Source organism: Boeremia exigua, assembly GCF_020726555.1.
Source record: "Boeremia exigua strain MPI-SDFR-AT-0100 chromosome Unknown C7974scaffold_7, whole genome shotgun sequence".
Taxonomy (NCBI): Eukaryota; Fungi; Ascomycota; class Dothideomycetes; order Pleosporales; family Didymellaceae; genus Boeremia; species Boeremia exigua.
Window position 1 is genome coordinate 956,133 of NW_025763524.1, and position 18,153 is coordinate 974,285.

The 18,153-nt window shown below is 54.6% G+C and overlaps 7 protein-coding genes across 7 annotated transcripts; 3 read left to right on the forward strand and 4 right to left on the reverse strand.

Moving 5' to 3' along the window:
* Nucleotides 1-266: 266 nt before the first annotated feature.
* Nucleotides 267-2,566, reverse strand: C7974DRAFT_396142 (heterokaryon incompatibility protein-domain-containing protein; the record flags this gene model as incomplete). The annotated part of the gene is made up of 2 exons (XM_046142044.1): nucleotides 2,177-2,566; nucleotides 267-2,127 (listed from the first exon to the last, which is right to left on the reverse strand). Coding segments are annotated over exons 1-2 (1,990 nt in total), but the record flags the coding sequence as incomplete, so codon positions are not given.
* A 208-nt stretch (nucleotides 2,567-2,774) lies between these two features.
* C7974DRAFT_360679 (uncharacterized protein) lies at nucleotides 2,775-5,689 on the reverse strand (the record flags this gene model as incomplete). The annotated part of the gene is made up of 1 exon (XM_046139694.1): nucleotides 2,775-5,689. The coding sequence occupies one exon, from the start codon at nucleotides 5,687-5,689 to the stop codon at nucleotides 2,984-2,986; it is 2,706 nt and encodes a 901-aa protein (XP_045996250.1). The 3' UTR covers nucleotides 2,775-2,983.
* A 952-nt stretch (nucleotides 5,690-6,641) lies between these two features.
* C7974DRAFT_425135 (uncharacterized protein) lies at nucleotides 6,642-8,847 on the reverse strand (the record flags this gene model as incomplete). Its single annotated transcript, XM_046144460.1, has 1 exon — nucleotides 6,642-8,847. The coding sequence occupies exon 1, from the start codon at nucleotides 8,727-8,729 to the stop codon at nucleotides 6,642-6,644; it is 2,088 nt and encodes a 695-aa protein (XP_045996251.1). The 5' UTR covers nucleotides 8,730-8,847.
* Nucleotides 8,848-9,013: 166 nt separating this feature from the next.
* Nucleotides 9,014-12,035, forward strand: C7974DRAFT_202075 (DNA ligase 4). Its single transcript, XM_046136795.1, has one exon. It carries the CDS (start codon nucleotides 9,051-9,053, stop codon nucleotides 12,015-12,017), a length of 2,967 nt encoding a protein of 988 aa, XP_045996252.1. The 5' UTR covers nucleotides 9,014-9,050; the 3' UTR covers nucleotides 12,018-12,035.
* Nucleotides 12,035-13,298, reverse strand: C7974DRAFT_202078 (cupin-like domain-containing protein). Its single transcript, XM_046136796.1, has 3 exons — nucleotides 13,231-13,298; nucleotides 13,126-13,178; nucleotides 12,035-13,032 (listed from the first exon to the last, which is right to left on the reverse strand). Exons 1-3 carry the CDS (start codon nucleotides 13,284-13,286, stop codon nucleotides 12,053-12,055), a joined length of 1,089 nt encoding a protein of 362 aa, XP_045996253.1. The 5' UTR covers nucleotides 13,287-13,298; the 3' UTR covers nucleotides 12,035-12,052.
* Nucleotides 13,299-13,408: 110 nt separating this feature from the next.
* On the forward strand, nucleotides 13,409-14,639 carry C7974DRAFT_360688 (peptidase S24/S26A/S26B/S26C). The gene is made up of 2 exons (XM_046139695.1): nucleotides 13,409-13,567; nucleotides 13,615-14,639. Exons 1-2 carry the CDS (start codon nucleotides 13,531-13,533, stop codon nucleotides 14,139-14,141), a joined length of 564 nt encoding a protein of 187 aa, XP_045996254.1. The 5' UTR covers nucleotides 13,409-13,530; the 3' UTR covers nucleotides 14,142-14,639.
* Nucleotides 14,640-16,136: 1,497 nt separating this feature from the next.
* On the forward strand, nucleotides 16,137-17,961 carry C7974DRAFT_312461 (heterokaryon incompatibility protein-domain-containing protein; the record flags this gene model as incomplete). Its single annotated transcript, XM_046138366.1, has 2 exons — nucleotides 16,137-16,626; nucleotides 16,679-17,961. The coding sequence occupies 2 exons, from the start codon at nucleotides 16,137-16,139 to the stop codon at nucleotides 17,959-17,961; spliced, it is 1,773 nt and encodes a 590-aa protein (XP_045996255.1).
* Between the last annotated feature and the right edge of the window lie 192 nt (nucleotides 17,962-18,153).

Sequence of the window (18,153 nt, forward strand, 5' to 3'; positions counted from 1 at the left end):
ACCGGCGATAGACCACACTCAGTCATCCACCGGCCCCAGACCAGGCGCTTGTGGCACCTAATGAGAGCAAAGGAAGCGCTCGAGAACTTGTTTGGCTTTTTCGCAAACGTTCACACTGGGTTAATGGTTGGGATCGGCGACGATGCTACCAATTAGAAGAATAACATCCTGCTGGGCGACATTGTTGTCAGTGTCCCGACGAACGGAGCGAGCGACCGCGGATACGGTGCTGGTTCCTACAGTGGCCTGCGCGGCCTGCTCGACGACCAAGCAACACTGAAGAGAGTATCCTGTATCTAAAGCAGCGAAACAGCAGCGCTGAAAGCTTTGTTGGTTTTCTGCGCCTTGCGAACAGAGCTTAGCTCTCGGTAAAGAGATGAAGGTGCAGTACCTAGCTAGGTACCATGCTCAACGCAGCTACGCAAACTCAGATCAAGGTTATCTCTGATTTTTGAAACCCAACTTGGCGACGCCTCAACTTTATTGGATCACCGTAGCCGCCCTGGTCAGTGGAACCTAACCGCACATATGCACCGACCTGTACAGGCGATCTTCCTAGGATTAGGAACATGCGAGACCACCTCATTCGTCCGGCGTAGCTACCAGACCTCTTCCCAAGATAGAGAACAAATACAGGTGCGCCGTCCTGCGCGATCTCTTTCCGAGACCCGTGAGGCGATCTGCAAACAGTGTTCTCAAGAAGCCCTTCTGCACTCGTGGCCTCACACTCCTCCAACCGCGCATCGGCGCGGACTGTGAGCGAGACATCATCCCACAACACTATCCATTTATCGCCATTTGGAGTGTATATGCCTTTCTCCTTCCGCAGCGTGGCTCGCAAAAGTGGTCCTGTCAATCGAATAAAAGCACTTTCCACCTGGCCTAGGGAATGGCTGCCTCGCAGGATGCACCCACTATCGAGTAATTTGCATTTGAAGATCCAAGTCGTGTTTCGATTTTCCAGCGAAGAGTCCACAGCTTTACCATACTGTGCGATATTGGAAGAGCTTGCCCAAGAGAACGAAGGCGCTATGTATTGACGCGAGGCACAGGGTTCCGCCGAGAGAGTCGAGCAGCCTAGGCGCGCCGATTCCCACATCAGACCGGGCAGCAGGTTATCGGTCCAGAGTCCTGCCAAGTAACCTGATCCGGTGATTGCCTGTATCACTGTAGCCACGCCTGCAATGGCCGGAAGCCGGTCGCTCTCGTTGGTGAGTGAGCGAAGCATGAAGTCCTCTACAACATATCTCCACTTATCCCAGGCTTCTTCTTTTGTGATTTGAAATAAAGACGCGTAAGGTATACGGCTATCTCCGGCTGTGCGAATCTGCTGGCTCGCCATGTGATCTCGCAAGCTGCACTCGCACAAGCTCGAAGCAAGGCAAGTCCAATACAATTCTTCTTCTCGGTAGGTGAGAATTCGAGTCGACAGCAGTTGTTCCTGCAAACACCACCCTCTGGTCTCCAAGGGAATACCTTCCACACCGTCACCATGCATCTCGTAACCCGGTATGATGCGAGCAGCTAGCACAGACTGAACACCATCCTTGTTACACCAAGGTATCTGAAACGGTGCAGGAAAGTCGGCAGCTGGATACTGGTGTGTCATGAATCCTTCTGTGGCCGCCTCGGCTGTTCCTGCAGCTATGGTCAGGTACGCATTGCGATACACAGTCGCCATTGTTACAGACTCTGCCTCCCAGTCACTGGCAGAATCTTGAATAATACATATGGCATCGATCCAGATATATCTTTGCTGCAGCTGCCTGGTAATAGAGATAGAATCCTGTAGTGTCTGAGGTAGTGTTGCCACTGGAATGGCGGATAGCATCTGGCTGTAGTTTGTAAGTGTAGTCTTGACATTGTCTCCTACACCCCAACAATAGCTCAAGGCTACGTATGATCCACTATGACCTCTCTTGGCCTCTACAAGCCGTACGTAGCTGGTTTGGTCCTGGTAGATCTCAATGAGGCGTGTTGGTAGTTGCGTAGTCGAGGCTTTGCATTCTGGGTGATACGTATCACACTTTTGTAGGCATCTTTGAGCAAACTCGAAAGCCTCCTGGGAACCAGCGGACGAGCTCAGTAGATCGCCTCTAACAACGCCAGGCCAGGCTGGCGGATAACCTGTCAAATATTAACTTCACCCCACTTTCTACATGGAACTGATGCTCACCGCGTGGAGTATAGACCTGTAGAGTAGAACTAGAGTTACTCATACTTATGACACAAGCACCCGTGTGAGCAATTCGTAGTAATGCTAACGAAGCATCTTTCGAATCCGGATCAAAGTGTTGGATCGCATCCTGAATAAATCCACACATCGAGCAGCCCTGTTTACTTGACAACCTGAATTGTCCATAGCTTCTCTTATGGATAATGTCCCTGCGTACTTCATGGCTGGTTCCGGTAGGCTCGTAGCTCGACTGGAGATTGTCGCAGATGGGGCATCGCTTTGCACTTGCCATCATGTTCTCGGAAGTCTGAACTTGATTCGTCCACTCCTTACATGAAGGTATGGAATTGTTCGTGGTGGTGACAATTCGAATGCTATTCGTCCGAAAATTGACGTACAGTAAAACGTGATCTTATGCGGCCTCCGACTGCAGAAATGTCAGTTTTGTCGCTAAGATGCACACCTCGGTTGCCTGATCTGACTGGCTACGTGTTTCAAGATGATTGGACGCAATGAAAGCCACTCCTATACTGCTGATGTTTTAAGACTTTTACCAGTTGCGGATATGCTCCCATCTACTCAATAAGCGCGATACGCATGCGACCCACAGCCATCCTACCTTCTAATATCTGTGCGTCACTGCTCATCTTGTATAGATCCTAAGAATGGATATTTACAAGCTCAAAACCAGGTGGAAAAAGAAGGCTATGGCACGGGCGGCTGCACAAGAATCCAAAGAAGTAGACATGACAAAAGTAGTTATCGTTTCGAAGATCAATTGCAAGGAACCAGTATCATGAGTAAAAGTCATGTTCGGGCTGATGAGCACACATTTTGCTGGAAGAAGACGAGAGAGCGTAGGGAAATGTTTGGATTGCATATAGCAAATACGAGGGAGGTGGACTTTATAGGTGTAGTGAAGTTGTAGCTAGATCGAACTAGAGGGAAAGAACGTTTAACCTCAATCGTAAGACTGCGTGGTGGTAGAATTGTAACATTATCTAACCATCCACTTTTGTGTTTTCCCTTTACGTGGCCCTGTATGAGATTCCAGTTCGTTATAACACTTTGCCGTTCAGCATCTGAGCCACGCAACCACACTTCGTGCCCTTGAGCTACCCTTGAGGCTACAATATAGCTCTGTACATCACTACTAAACAGCTTCTGTACCTCCATACTAGCTCCATGTAACATGTGACTGAGTATGCCCAGGCAAGCCGCACCCAGCTTTGGAAGAAACCCACCTACACCCTTTCCAATTCCCGTGATAAGGCCGCCAGCGCCACCGTCCCGAGCGCCTTTTATAGGGTGAGTGACGAGACCCGTGATGGCGTCGTAGAATCCAAATCCGAATTCTCGTCCTAATGCCTTGAAGCCTGATCTAAGGTCACTTACTCGTTCCTGGGGTCGTACGCTTTCATCCTCCCATAGTTTGGGGATATTGTGCATTCCTCTGGTGAGGTTGACTGATATGTCAACAGGGCCCTGGACAACAGCCTTGATGAATCGTCCAGCACCTTTGCTTACGTGTACACCAGTTGGCCGAATTCTGTCACGCTCGTCGCTGGGAGTTTGGCTCGATTGGCTGTCTTTGTCCTGCCTGGAATCTTGATGAGTCTTCGACGAATCAGGGATACCATCGGAACTCCGGCCAGTCGAGATCTGCGTTGCTTTCCAAGTCTCTGATGGAACATCGTATAAACCTTTTGACATCCCACTGACCGCTCTTAAAAAAGCTGTAAACCCTCCAGAAATCGGATCAGATGGTCCTTCGTCGACATAATGCTCTCGAGGTCTGGAGAGTTTGATATCCTGCAGATCAAGAAGGCTTGCTTGAGCTAGTGTATGAGCAGCAAAGGCACTCAACTTGATCGTGGTACGTTTAACACGCCACACAGCGCACCGCGATGGTGCGAGGGAGCAGCGAAGATGGTCAGGCTCTATAGACCGATGTATGGACTGGGCGACTGTTTCACAGCCCTGCTCTTCGGCAATCGTTCTCGCCAAATCTTTTGCACGATCTAAAGTCTCGGGACGCAAGCAGAAGGAAATAGCATCCGCCAATTTGGAAGCTGTTAGCTGTTTGTGAGGGATAGGATCAGGCCCTGCACCAGCACGCGCGACCATGGCGCCCCAAAACGGTTGATCCCCAAAGAACAGAACAATCAAGGTGGGTCGACCCGCAGCAATTCCTGCAGCCGTAGTGCCTGCACCGCCGTGGTGCACAACGCAAGAAACATGCTTGAAGAGCCAGTCATGCGGTACATTGCCCAGCATGAAAACCTCATTAGGAACCTGAAGTTCGTCTGCGCCTAAACCGCCCCAGCCTTTGGAAAGGAGGAAACGTTGGCCAGTCTTCTTTATGGCTTCAAATATGAGTTGGGTCATCGCATCAGGGTCTTTCAGAACGATGCTCCCGAATCCTATGTAGATAGGTGCTGGGCCTTTGCTAAGGAATTCCGACAATTCAGCAGCAGGAGTGTAGTCGGGCGCCTTGAGAAAGCAGAAACCCGAGACGGAGATGTGTGAGCCCCAATCTTTCGGCTTGGAGATCAACTCAGACGACCAGCAATAGGTATGAGGAACTCTCAAACGTTGGAGCACGCAAGGGCCTCGGATTGCGCTCACAGGGTCCAGTTGTAGGCATTTTGCGCGGAAACGATTGATGATGTCTCCTAGAGCTTGCCATGAGAGATGTTCTATCAAAGCAAAGCTGATGTAATTGGCAAGGGGCGTATCAACATTGGAGGATTGAATGTTGGCGAGCGGATGGGGAAACGCCCGCGTCGGAGAATAAGGCATTGTAAACATGATGTGCAGTGGAATGCCCAGCTTTTCGGCGCAATGGATGTGGGCAAAACTCGGGGGGTTGGCAATGATGAGGTCGGCGACAAAGTGCTTCGCAACAACTCCGGGGTAGGTATGGGTTTTTGCCTGGGACTCTGAGTGATTCTCGTCCATGCCATCGCCAGCTTGAAAGCAAGACCGCCAACAGCCTTGGATATACTCCGCGACATCTTTTCGTCTCTGTCCAATGTCTCCGCTTGCTATGCTGCGCATGCTTGGCATCAAACTAGGATTGGTAACCATGAAGGCCATTAGGCGGGCTGGATCACCTCCGATGCTGAAGAACTCTAAGCCGTGCTCCTGAACAAAGTCCTTGAAATTGGGATGGGTCGCAAGACGTACGCGATGGCCGTAGGTATCCTTCAAGAGCTTTCCTAGCGCAAGGAAAGGCTGAACATCTCCACGCGATCCTACAACCTGCATTACGACATTTAAGCGTGGCGGGGACGCAGTAGGCAGAGGTGCGAGCGATTGATTCTGAGCGTCCCGTAGCTTTTGATCCACGGCAGGAGTCAAGATCCGTGACAAACGGCGATGAAGGAGATTGATCCTTATGTTGACACGGCCGTCGTCAGCGACACAAGTACTAGTATCCAGGCCTTCTTCGTTATTGTATTGGACGTTCCCATAAATGTCGCCGTAGGCAGGCGGACTTTTGTCGTCCATGTCCCCGGGGGTCTTGATAAGATCAGCATCTGCAGAAATGCCATCGGAAGCTGTATGACTGATTCCGGAAGTAGTTCCATTATTATCTTGTGTTCGCTCCAAAGAAGGATGTTGCTCAACACAATCTTGAGCAGTGCTGCCTTCAGAGCCTGACTGAATCGGCATATTGTGCGCAGGCTGGATTTCTCAGGAAGTCGAATCGATACTGCATTATGCACAAAATACTGTCCCATTTGGGCCTATATACACGAAGGCCACCCAAGGCCAATTGCAATAAGGCAAAGCTTGCGACCCGAATGCGCCTAATGTGCTTTCGACGAATAGTGCGAGCGGACCAATCAGATCGAGAAGTGAACTAACAGGACCGCTAATGTATTGAACGCGTGTATCAGTGCTTTCGAAACTATGCGAACCCTCCCAAGACTAGTATAAGGGCTTACATACTAGTAGTGCACCAGTAGGTCTATTGTATAAAGCACTGTAAGTGGCGCTTATCCATGGCTAGCGTCCTGTTGGCTGCCTTCGCGGCCTCATGCGTCATTTCGCGACAGTAGCGTGCTAAGATGGCTGTCAGGTAAGAGCATTGTGGCGCTGTAGCTGACGACCGCAGTCTCCTTACGACGTAACCTTTCCCCAATTGTGCTCATCCTTCTCGCGCTGAGCCACAATGCGGTCTGCACTTCGCCTTCCCGACCTTGAGAAACAACAGCACTAACAACATCTCCAAACCCGAATCGCTGAACACTGTGCGTAATCTGGATACAGAGTGCTATTGTCGACCTCAGCATTGAACAAGAATTGCAACAGGGCACTCAGGGGGCTGTGGTGGTGGAGTGTGAGTAACATGGAGGCATACAGACCGACAGACCGACAGACAGAAAAGACAAGATAACAATTCAACAAGGGTATCTCGAAAGCAAACCAACACCACCCACACCCCCCTCTCGCACTCTCACCCCCTGACCTTGACCTTAATCCCCACCCCCCGCGCACTAGCCCACACACTCTCACTAACCCGCGTCGGCAACTTCCTCCCCTTAAGCCTTTGATCCACCAACCACAGCCCAACCACAAACTCCCCGCGAGCGAGCCGACCAACCTCGCGCCCATCGACCAGCGCCCAGACCTCCTCGAGCACGTGCGTGGGCAGCCGACTGCGTGTCCAGATCTCGCGGACGGCGAGGCCGTGGACGTCCTGCGCGGGGTCGTCTTCTGGTGTTGCGGTATTAGAGGGAGGCGGCAGCAGCAGGCCCTTGTTGGCGGCCCACACGCCCTCGTAGCGGCGGCGCTCGCGCTCGGAGATCTGGTCGCGCCAGCGCTTGCGCTCGCCTTCGTGGTGCTTGTTGGGGTGTTTGCGCACTTTGAGGCCGAGGCGGCGGTTGCCTTTGCCTTTAAAGTCGTTTTCGGAGTCCGAGGACGAGGGGGGCGAGGGATCTTTGCGCATTGTGGTGCGTAGTTTGCCGGGGGCATGTTTGGGCGGTTGGGATTTCGGGGGTGAGGGCGAGCGATGGAAGGGCGTGTGGTGGTGGTGTGGGGGTTTGCGGGGGTATAAGAGGTCCTGGGGTGCGGGGTTGGGGGACGAGTTGCGTGAGGAGGCGAGCGCGGCGCCCATTATGGCGCTGGAGAGGGATTCGCCGGTCATGTGCTTGGTGATGGCTTTGACGGATTCGCGCTGGTAGGGCTTGTGGTAGACAGAGCCGGTGGCAGAGGACGGTCTGGGGGGCGAGAAGTGTTCGGGTGGTAGGAGGCGGTCTGTTGGGGGGAGGGGCGAGGAGCTTTTCGTTGTCCGTCGAGGGGGTGGCAGTGAGGGCTTCAGCAGTTTGGCATCAGCAGGGACGGACTCGGCCTTGCGGGTGTTGGATCGCCTTGGCGGAGGAAGGGCGGGCTTTTCTTTGCCTTCGTCCTCGATTGGAGGTGTGAGGGCCAGCTTGATGTTCTCACCCTCTTCTTGTTCTTCCTGAGCCGACTTGAAGGACGCGGGCGAAGACGGGGCATTGCTCTCCACCGATGTCGACAGTCGTCGGAAGGATGCTGAGCGCTTGAATTCTTGCGATTTCGGGCGCCCCTGGCCAGATGCCGCAGGTCCGGAGATGGCCTTGGTGTTGAGCGCGGCCAGCTGTATTGGCTTCTGCTTGATGGGCGGAGACTTCAATGGAGCATTCTGCGACTGGGGCATGACGGAGCGAGGGGCGTCGCGCGTACCGTCAGTGAACTGCAACCGTTGACTGTCGACCGAGGGCTTTGTCTTGGGTACGGGTGGCGGGCTGCTCGTCCTGGCCTTGGCAAGCGGAGCGTCATCAACCGGTTCAGGCGGCAGTGTGAAATTGCGGCGGGGCTTGGGCGACTTGACGGGGGGCACGGAGTTCTTCACGATAGATGGAGCAGCAGGCGTTGGGGTGACTGGGCGGTTCTGCTCGAACATCTTGACCAGGGAGTTGGTGGGCGGGATCGGGGTGTCGTCGGTGGGCTTGTCGCGCGGCGCTGCACTGGCTGCATCGGCGACAGATGGTGAACCGGTGCTGCCCCTCCTGCCGCGTGGCTGCTGCACAGCTCGCTGCTGCTCCAGGCGGGCCAGCACGCTGCCCACGCTGCCCGAGGGCGGCAGCACATCGCGCTCGTTGGCGTCCCGCTCGCTCACCATGGCGGGAGCCTTGGCGGGCCGTCGAGGGCTGAGGCGCGCAGCCGCCAGCTTGGCCGCGGTGTGCGACGGCGACGGTGCGCGGTCGACGTGGGTGTCCGGCACGCCCAGGGAGCTCGAGCTGCTGACGTATCCGGGCGAGGGGTGGGGACGGCTGGCGCTCCGCGAGCTACCGCCCGTGTAATCTCTCTGCACAGGAGAACCGGCCGCTGTCGCTACTTTGGTGGCAGCAAGGAGGGCCCCATTGCCGCCGCCCGTGTATGTGTTGCTGAGGTGCTGAGGTTTGGCGGGTGGCCTGGCGAAGGCCGACGCGGCTCCAATCAGGGCGGCGTCGCGGACATTGTACTGCGTATCGCCGGTCGAGTGCGGAGCGACGCTGCGGCTACGGGCGGAGCTGCTCATTTGGCGCCCATTGAGCTCAGCGCTGTGAAGTTTGCGTGGTGGTGTGGAGGGCCTCGTCCGCGGCGGTGGGAGCGTTTGTAGACAAAAGGAGCAGAAATAGCAAGGCTGAACGAGCGACTGAGCAGAGAACAAGTGCAGGTGGAACATTACGACAACATGCCCATGTCCGCTTGCAGGGTCCACCCAGAATAGAACGGCGCTAGGCCCGGCGTAGTCTTAGTGCACACGTGACAGCGCGACAGTAAGCGCGTCTGCCTGCCGTTGCCTGTTCAACTGCAATATCATAAACAGCCCTCGTCGCCTCAGACCAATGCTTCAACCATGGGCGAAGATACTGTCATGCGCGACGCCGAGGCGGTGCGCGAGAGCACCCTCATGTACGGCCATGAGGAGGAAAAGCTCAATGACAAGTACCCAACACGGCCGTTGAACGAGCACAAGACGCCGCCCTTTCACACACTGTTTACAGATCTCTTCGACCCGTTGATGGACACGCAGAAGAGGAAGCACCCAGTAGGCGCGCGTAGGAAAGCCGGCCCTCAAGGCCACTCCAACCTCTCGCCGCACGAGGCAAAGAGGAACATTATTGAACGCTACATCAAAGACTGGCGCAAAAACGTCGGCAACGACTTTTACCCAGCAATGCGGCTGATAATACCCGAAAAGGATCGTGACCGCGCAATGTACGGCCTGAAGGAGAAGGCTATCGCCAAAGTCCTGATCAAACTCACCAAGATCAGTAAGGACTCAGACGACGCAAAGCAGATGCTCAACTGGAAGCTGCCCGGTCAGCTATACAAAGCCTCGTCATCGACAGCTGGTGATTTTGCCGGTCGCTGCTATGAGGTCCTTTCCAGTCGCCAAATGCGCACTCAGTATAGTGACATGAGTGTTGCTGAGGTCAACAGTGCCCTAGACAAGCTGTCGCAAGTCGGCTCAGAAGAGGAACAAGTCAAGATCTTTAATAGATTCTATCGGAGGATGAACGCGGAGGAGATGACCTGGCTGATCCGCATGATCCTCCGTCAGATGAAGATTGGAGCCACTGAGAAGACGATCCTCGACATGTGGCACCCTGATGCCGAGCAGCTCTTCAACATTTCCTCAAGTCTAAGACGGGTTTGCTGGGAGCTGTATGACACGAAGAATCGACTTGAAGGTGACGACACAGGTCTCAGCGTGATGCAATGCTTCCAGCCCCAGCTTGCGCAGTTTCAAGATAAGGGGGGCTCGTTCGAGAAGATCGTGTCCAGATTTCAACAAAACCCCGACGATGACAATTTCTGGATCGAAGAAAAGCTTGACGGCGAGCGCATGCAATTGCACATGATGGAGGATCCAGAGGCACCAGGCGGCAGAGTCTTTGGCTTCTGGTCGCGCAAAGCCAAAGACTATGCCTACCTCTACGGCAAACACCTCGAAGGCGAGGAAGCCGGTGCTTTGACACGTTTCATTACGGACGCGTTTGGTAAGAACATTCGCAACATCATACTTGACGGCGAGATGATCACCTGGGACATGGACACAGACCACATTGTTGGGTTCGGTACGCTGAAGACTGCGGCGATATCAGAAAAGGAGAACAAGACCGACAAGAAGACTGGCCAACGCCCGCTCTTCCGCGTATTCGATTGCGTCTATCTCAACGACACGCTCTTGACGCCGTACATGTTGCGAGACCGCCGTCGGGCACTCGAGGGGGCAGTGACGAGTGTCCACCGGCGTCTGGAGATCCATCCATATATCGACGCGAGTTCCCACACCGAGGTTGAGCCCGCGTTACGAAAGGTCGTAGCTGAGTCTTCAGAAGGCCTGGTGCTGAAAAACCCCCGATCCATGTACCGTCTCAACGAGCGTAATAATGACTGGATGAAAGTCAAGCCCGAGTACATGTCCGAGTACGGCGAGTCGCTGGACTGCGTCGTTGTCGGCGGCTACTTCGGTTCAGGCCACCGAGGCGGCGCTCACTCTTCCTTCCTGTGTGGCTTACGCGTGAAGCAACATGCCAAACCGGATGACCCCGACTACGAGAAATGCTTTTCATTCTTCAAAGTCGGCGGAGGTTTCAGTCGCGAGGACTACGCCGCCATACGAGGTCGCACAGAGGGCAAATGGAGAGACTGGGATTCGCGACGTCCACCATCCACCATCGAGCTCGGGGGCCATGCAGAAAACCGCCAGTACGAACGACCCGATCAGTGGATCCTCCCGAGTGAGTCCGTTGTTATCGAATGCAAAGCAGCAAGCGTCGAGGGCAGTGACAAGTTCCGCATGGGCCGCACACTCCGCTTCCCACGCTTCAAGCGCCTGCGCGTCGACAAGCGCTGGGACCAAGCGCTGAGCATCCAGGAATGGCTCGCACTGCAAGAAAACGTCGAGCAGACGCTCGAAGAGAAACAGCAGGAATTCAAAATTGAACAGAACCGCCGCAAGAAACCACGCATCACCAAGAAACCCCTCGTCATCGCCGGCAACGAGACTCTCACCACCCCTTACGCTGGACCAGAGTCTAAGCTCTTCGAGGGTCTGTCCTTCTACATCATGACGGACCAACTCCTCCCCACCAAGTCCCCCAAACCCGCCCTCGAAGCCCTCGTCAAAGCGCACGGCGCCACGCTTGTCCAGCGCGCATCCCCGGACAAGAACCTCGTTGTCATCGCCGACAAGCGGCTTATCAAAGTCGCCGCGCTCGAGAAACGAAATACCAATAACATCCTCAAGCCCTTGTGGGTCGCTGATTGCATCGCGCAGAGCGCCGCCGACGCGAACACACTCCCGTACTTATTGCCGTTCGAGCCGAATCGGCACATGTTCTTCCTGCGCAACGAGGACTTGGATGTTGTTGAGGGGCATGTGGATAGGAACGGGGACTCGTATGCGCGAGACGTCGGCGATGTGGCGGAGATGCGGAGACTGCTGGATGGTATGCAGAAGCCGGCTGCGAAGAAGTTTGATAGGCACGCATTTGTGAGTCAGCTGCAGGGGCATGGGGGCGAGGTGGCGCGGCTGAAGAGCTATATGTTTGTGGGTACTAGGGTTGCGGTGCAGGATAGTGTTGATTTGGTTTGGAGTCTGAAGGCGAAGATCGCGGCGAACTATATCCGGTTTGGTGGGGGTGCAGTGGTGGATTGTGGCGCGGAGAGCGTTACACATGTCATCGTTCAAGACGGTAATCAGAGAAGTAGTACAGGGGTTTCGAGCATGGCGCGGATGGTTGGCGTTGGGTGGGTGGAAACGTGCTGGGTGGAAGGCACCATGGTCGATGAGGAGAGGTTTCAGTGGGGGTGACCTTGGGGAGACACCACACACAATCCTACGCAATCCTAGCCACTCCCCCCTTCCTCCCCAAGAACACCCACCGCCCTCACAAACCCCGCCGTGCTCCAAAATCCGCCCGCGAAATCAATATCATACCAGTAGTTCACTGCGCAACACAGCCCCTCGTCGTCACAACTCTGCCGCACCTGATGATACCACAGCGCCGGCAGATACATCACATCGCCCTCCTCGAGCGTCACCCTGATCGGCCGCGCCAAGCTGGAGTACTTCGTCGCATTCACCTCCGGTGTCTCCGGATCCCACAGCGCACACGGCACATACGCCTCCGGCTCATCGACCTTAAGCACCAGCTCCCCCGCCCCCTCCCGCTCGGGGTCGCGCGGCGCATAAGTACCCGCCAGCACCCCCCGCTCACCCACACACGCGGCGTCCGACGGCGGCAAGAGGACAAAGTGCTTGCGCCCCAGGATCTGCGCGTACAGGTTCTCATACGCGTCTTTGTGCAGCGCGGTGCGCGACGCCGCGCTGCCGAGCCACAGGTTTATCGCGTCGGGCGCGCGGTCGAGGGCGACGTGCGCGAAGGGGATGCTGGGCGGCACGTCTGCGAGGAGTGGCGCGTACTCGTCGCGCAGATTGTCGTTCTGGGTCTGCGCGTAGCGGATGTGGCGGGGCGCGGGAGTCTCGGTGGTGGACTGCAGGCCCTGGGCGCTGATGGCATCAATCACAGCCGCGAAGTCTTCGGTGGCTTCGTGCGGCTTCGCGAACACGTGGCCGCCGCCCGGGAGCGACACGACGGAGTCGGCGTTCCCGTGGGGCGTGAGCGAGACGTTTACGGAGTGGCCGGCCATGGCGCGCTTCAGGTACGCGGCGGTCCAGTGTTGGCGGGCTTTCCAGTCTGCGGCGCTGTTTTTGATGACGAAGGGGCGGTTGCGGGCGACGTAGCGCATGAATTCCAGGGGCGAGGGGTCGGAGTATAGGGTGTCGATGGTGGAGGGGTTGAGGTCGTGGTAGGTTGTTATGAGATCTGGAGGGCTTAGAAGGGGAGGTTATGTTACAATTGGGAAATGCATGAATGGCAAGTGGTTTATCGAGAGAGTAATATGAGAATTGGATGCACCTCTTACAGCATCGTCCAAGGTTGCGCCCGCAGCGAGACCCGTTGGTGCAGGCCTTTCACGCGGTCAGCCTGTGCTCAGAACAAGTCTCACGAAGCACACTATACCTTGTAGCAGCCTGCTCTGCGTCTCTGAGGCCAACGACCTCATCTGAGACCAACATCTTTTTGAACGCAGAGTCGTGATCAAGACTTGACGTCGCCCCATGTGGTGCTAGACCGGAGGTAAGCTCGCTAGCGCCGGACTTGTCTCGAGCTTCAATCCATCGTCGCTCCACCTCCATCACCAACACCGCCAACAAGCTGCGCAGTATTTTACCGCAGCGCGCCCGCCCAGCCATGCGTACCCGGTGAACTACCTCTACGCGAAACAACTCCACGCGAGCTACCTCCACGCGAATCCTCGCAATGTCGTTCCTCGGCCCCAAAGCGCGCGACCTCTGGTGTCCGTCCCCTTCCCCCAATACCCCTTCCACTCTCTAACCCACCCAGGGGCCAGCAAGACAGTACTAAAAGGCAGCCTAATCTACCACATCGTCACAACGCACCTGATCTTCCTCGGCCCCACAAGCGGCATAAGCATGGTCCCCACGATCCCAGACTCCTACACCACGCGCCCCTGGATCCTGTACTCCTCGCTCCACCGCCGCGGGCGCGGGATCCGCGTCGGCGACATCGTGACGTACACGCACCCACTCTTCCCTCATCAGCGGGGCTGCAAGCGCGTGCTCGGCATGCCGGGCGACGTGGTCGCGGTGGTGAGCGCGGCGCGGCGCGACGGGGATATCGAAAAGGACGGGGATGAGGGGGATTGGGCGAATGTGAAAGAAGGGTTTGTCAGGGTGCCCGAGGGGCATTGTTGGCTCGCGGGGGATAATCTGGAGTGGAGTCGCGATTCGAGGCTTTTTGGGCCGCTGCCGTTGGGGCTCGTCAAGGCGAAGGTGTTGGCGGTTGTGAGGCCGTGGGAGAGTGCGAGGTGGGTGGGGAGTGAGCAGGATGTTGTTGATGTGGGGGTGTGAGAGGAGTATCTGTAACGGGAGTATGCTGCCTGGAGGCTGAATTCGCGGCATGGAAATTGCGCAGTGGCGCTTACCAGGTCAGGCAGATCGAAGGTCATGCGCAGTGACGATTCTATCACGATTACGCACAAAAGTTTGGATACGTCCTTTGGTTCTGGCAGTAATGGGAATGTGGATTGCAAAAGGAAGTCACGTGGGGCGTGCATCGCTCTTTCCTTCAGCAACACGCTCCGTCTGCACAGCCTCAATCACCAAGATGCTCGCGATAAGCATCACCGCCACCACACGCCCAGTCGGCAGAAGCAGCAAAAAGAATAATCCTACATACAACAGCTGGGATTCCCCAGTGGTCACCCACCTGAGTACTAATCAGCCGGTACGTTGCTTAAATAGGGCTGAGCGAACGGGAAGCCTTGTTTTCAACGTCCTGTGGTCGTATGTGAAGGTTTTACTCAATTAACTTATTATGATGTCAAATTGTTATAGATCATTCTTGTCAGACGGTTGGAGGGTCTTCTCCTTGGTTCAAGTTTCACACGCCGTTTTAGACATTACGGACTTCTCAGACCTTCCGCCCATGGGAAAGGCACCAGGACAATTCCGGCGGTCTGGAGGTAGTCATTCTTCTTGAATGCTCGACAATGTCAGGATGCTATGAGCACAATGAGGCGGGATGATTTGGCTCATAGCGTTAGTGGCGTGGCGAGCAGCTTGCATCGCGGTTTAAGGACGACTACGAGAGGGGGGTGCGTGAGCGCGAGTGAGTGCGTTAAGTTGGGTTGTATATCCTGGTCGGTGTTGATAGCGTCGTCGAGTGCTTTGTCAATATATATGTGATCATGCTTTACATGATTGAATTCGAGCTCTATGCACAAGGCTACAACGAGTATAGGCGAAAGAGCCTCCGCGGCCTTGTCAGCTTTGGGAAGGAAGCCGGCTTACACCCCACCTGCCTACTACGCAATTCGGCAGCTGCATCAGCACATCAATCCGACACGCCGTCACCAGCGGACGCTGCGCATACTTCCTACACCCTCGAGCCAGGCCCAATAACCGCCAACTGTCATTCTTTCGCATTTGACGACCCTTTCGACAATGAAAGAGCGGCCAACGGTTCGACGAACATTCAGTCCGCATGTCCTAAGTAATTGTCGAGATCTGCAATCACGCGTCTTCGCTCAAAGATGTCGTGCAAGTCTACTGGAACGCTGGCAATCCTATCTCAAAGACGACCATGATGGTAGCACCATGGATGAAGGCACTGACGATGACGAAGATTATGAGTATCACGGGCGCTCCAAATACATAGACAGTAACAACTTCACTTGTCCCTCAGCCCCAGAGTCACAATGGGACGAATTCTCCAGTGCAGCCCCTGAAACTACACACGAGATGCCGATACAAGGTCTCGGACGCCGATCGGAGCATGGCAGCACAGACAACAATCAATGTACAATGGATGCTAAGTGTGACGGAGTGCAACACGAATGCGACAAGAGCGAGGCTGCTGAGAGCAGTTTTTGCGGAAGCTCATCTGCTTCGGAACCCCAATCTTACCCCTTCGCTAATCCCCTTCACCATATTGGAAATGCTCAATACTCTGACACTAAGGACGAAACGATCCCAGTCAATCGGTCTCGTCGTTCAAGGGGAATACCTGTCGATGCGCACCGATTTTCTGCTTTTCACGAATCGCAATGCCGAGTCTGCAAGCTGACCTCGGATTACTCCGGTAGTGCATCCATCGTCGAGCTCGAAGAAGGAGCAAACGTTGGGCGACAATGTTGCTCTACGATTCTCGACGCTATTCAGACCTGGCAGCAAAGTCCTGGGCAAAGAAGATTGCTCGGAGCTTCAATCGTGCCCAGACATGTAATGGTCATAATCCAACATCGTTCTACATATTCACAATACGCAAATTCCACACTACAGCTATTAGGTTATAGTGGTGGGCGAATTGAGTTGGACATCTTTCAGCCAAGAGGTGCGTTTCTCATGCATGCGTACCCCTTACATCATTTTCTAACGGATGACACAGGATGGCATGCCTCTTACGCAGACATTGTAAGGAAACATCTCTTTCCCACCGATCATGTATTCGGTGGTGACACATCATCTCTCCACTCCACCCGATGCCTAGTTCAGTGGCTCGACGATTGTACACAAAATCATCCGGACTGCCGCAGAGACGCCTATAGGAAGCCCACAGCTCACAAAGGCGCTTCTGTCGAATACAATCTTCCAAAACGCATACTTGAGATATATGGCTCTCGCGTGGTTCTGAGAGAACGTCTAGCATCGAAAGATTCATACATATGCTTGAGCCATTGCTGGGGATCCAAAGGCGTGACCTTCAGATTGGAATCCTCGACAATTCAGATGCTAAAGGCAAGTGTCTCGATATCCGCGTTGCCTAAGACTTTCCGGGACGCAGTTTTGGTATGTCTTCGACTTGGATTCAGGTTCCTGTGGATCGATGCCTTGTGTAAGTCGTGGTAGATCCCGTGCGATCAAAGCAGACCATTAATGTTGTTCAGGCATTGTTCAGGATAGCGTTGAAGATTGGGAAGAGGCCGTCGCTACCATGGCTGGAATCTACGAGGACGCCTTCCTAACAATTGCGGCAACGGCGTCCAAAGACAGCTGCGGGGGACTCTTCTCCGATCAGGGCAGTCCATATCTGCCCCGAAGATTGAAGACGTCTATTCTGCACGTTGTTCAGCGCCAGAATTACGGGCCGAGGAAGGAATCTACCCAAAATGCGGGCATATTCGGTGATTGTCCGCTGTTAGAACGAGCCTGGGTCTTCCAAGAGCGTCACTTGTCTTCTCGAGTGGTGCACTTTGCTGAACACCAACTCATATGGGAATGTCGCTCAATGCGGAAGTCGGAGTGCCAACGTTTAGACTTGGACTGGACCAACAGAGACCCTTTGCATACTGACATTCCATCAAGAATCCCTTTCAAGATGCCCATAAAAGATACCGCGCGAAGCTGGCAAGCGACTGTGCAGGCATACTCGGAACTCGAACTGACATACGCCAAAGACCGACTGCCGGCATTGTCAGCGATCGTTGCGCGGAGAATGCGATCTCGCCCAAACGATGAATATGTCGCAGGAATGTGGAAGGACACATTGATGCAAGACCTAAATTGGCACTCATTAAATGAAGGGTTCTTCCCAGGTCTTAGGTCCGGTCTTCCGGTGCCAACATGGTCTTGGGTCCACGTACGAGGCGCCATAACCTTTGAACCTCTGACCTTTATTTCAGCGACATGTTTAGGCATTACGTACCGCCGTGTGAGCCACCCGCAGATAGGCAACGTGGCTAATGCCAGCATCAGGGTTCGGGGTCGCAGCGTCAATGCATATTTGAGGAGATCTGCCAGACAATCACGCCATGTGTTCAAAATTGACATCGACTCACGAGCTTGCGGATACTCAAATTTATGTGATTTCTGGTTCCAATCGGACTACGTCACGTCCGACGGCCCTCGCAGCTGGAGTAGCATAGAAGCAGGGACAACCCAATGTTCCATCTTGTTCCTTGGCCACACCCGCAACTACCACGGCAGTCATTGGCAAGGGCTCGTCTTCTGTGAACGCTCTCCTGGAGAGTACGAACGGATCGGAATGGTTCGCGCGTACTGTTACGCTCAAGGATGGGTTGACACCGACACAGGACCTCCTATCAACATATCTTCTTGCCAGCGCACCGCAAGAACACTTCGCCGGGCGCAACTGAAAAAGGTTCTTGGCCTTCGTTTTGTGCATCAATTTGTTTTCTCGCTGCCCTTACGGACGTTCGCGGTTTTTTGAGGTTCTATCGTTGCGCTCTCTTACATTGAGAGGGGCTTGCTACGATGTGAATTCGTCTCGATGGATATGAGTACCAGGCAACTATACACATGTAATGAGCTTCAACAGGCACACTGCGATCCGTTCGCGGAGAAAAATTTCCTTCTTCTGTGTTTCCCTGGACTTTCATGCACTGTAATCATCAAGATGGCA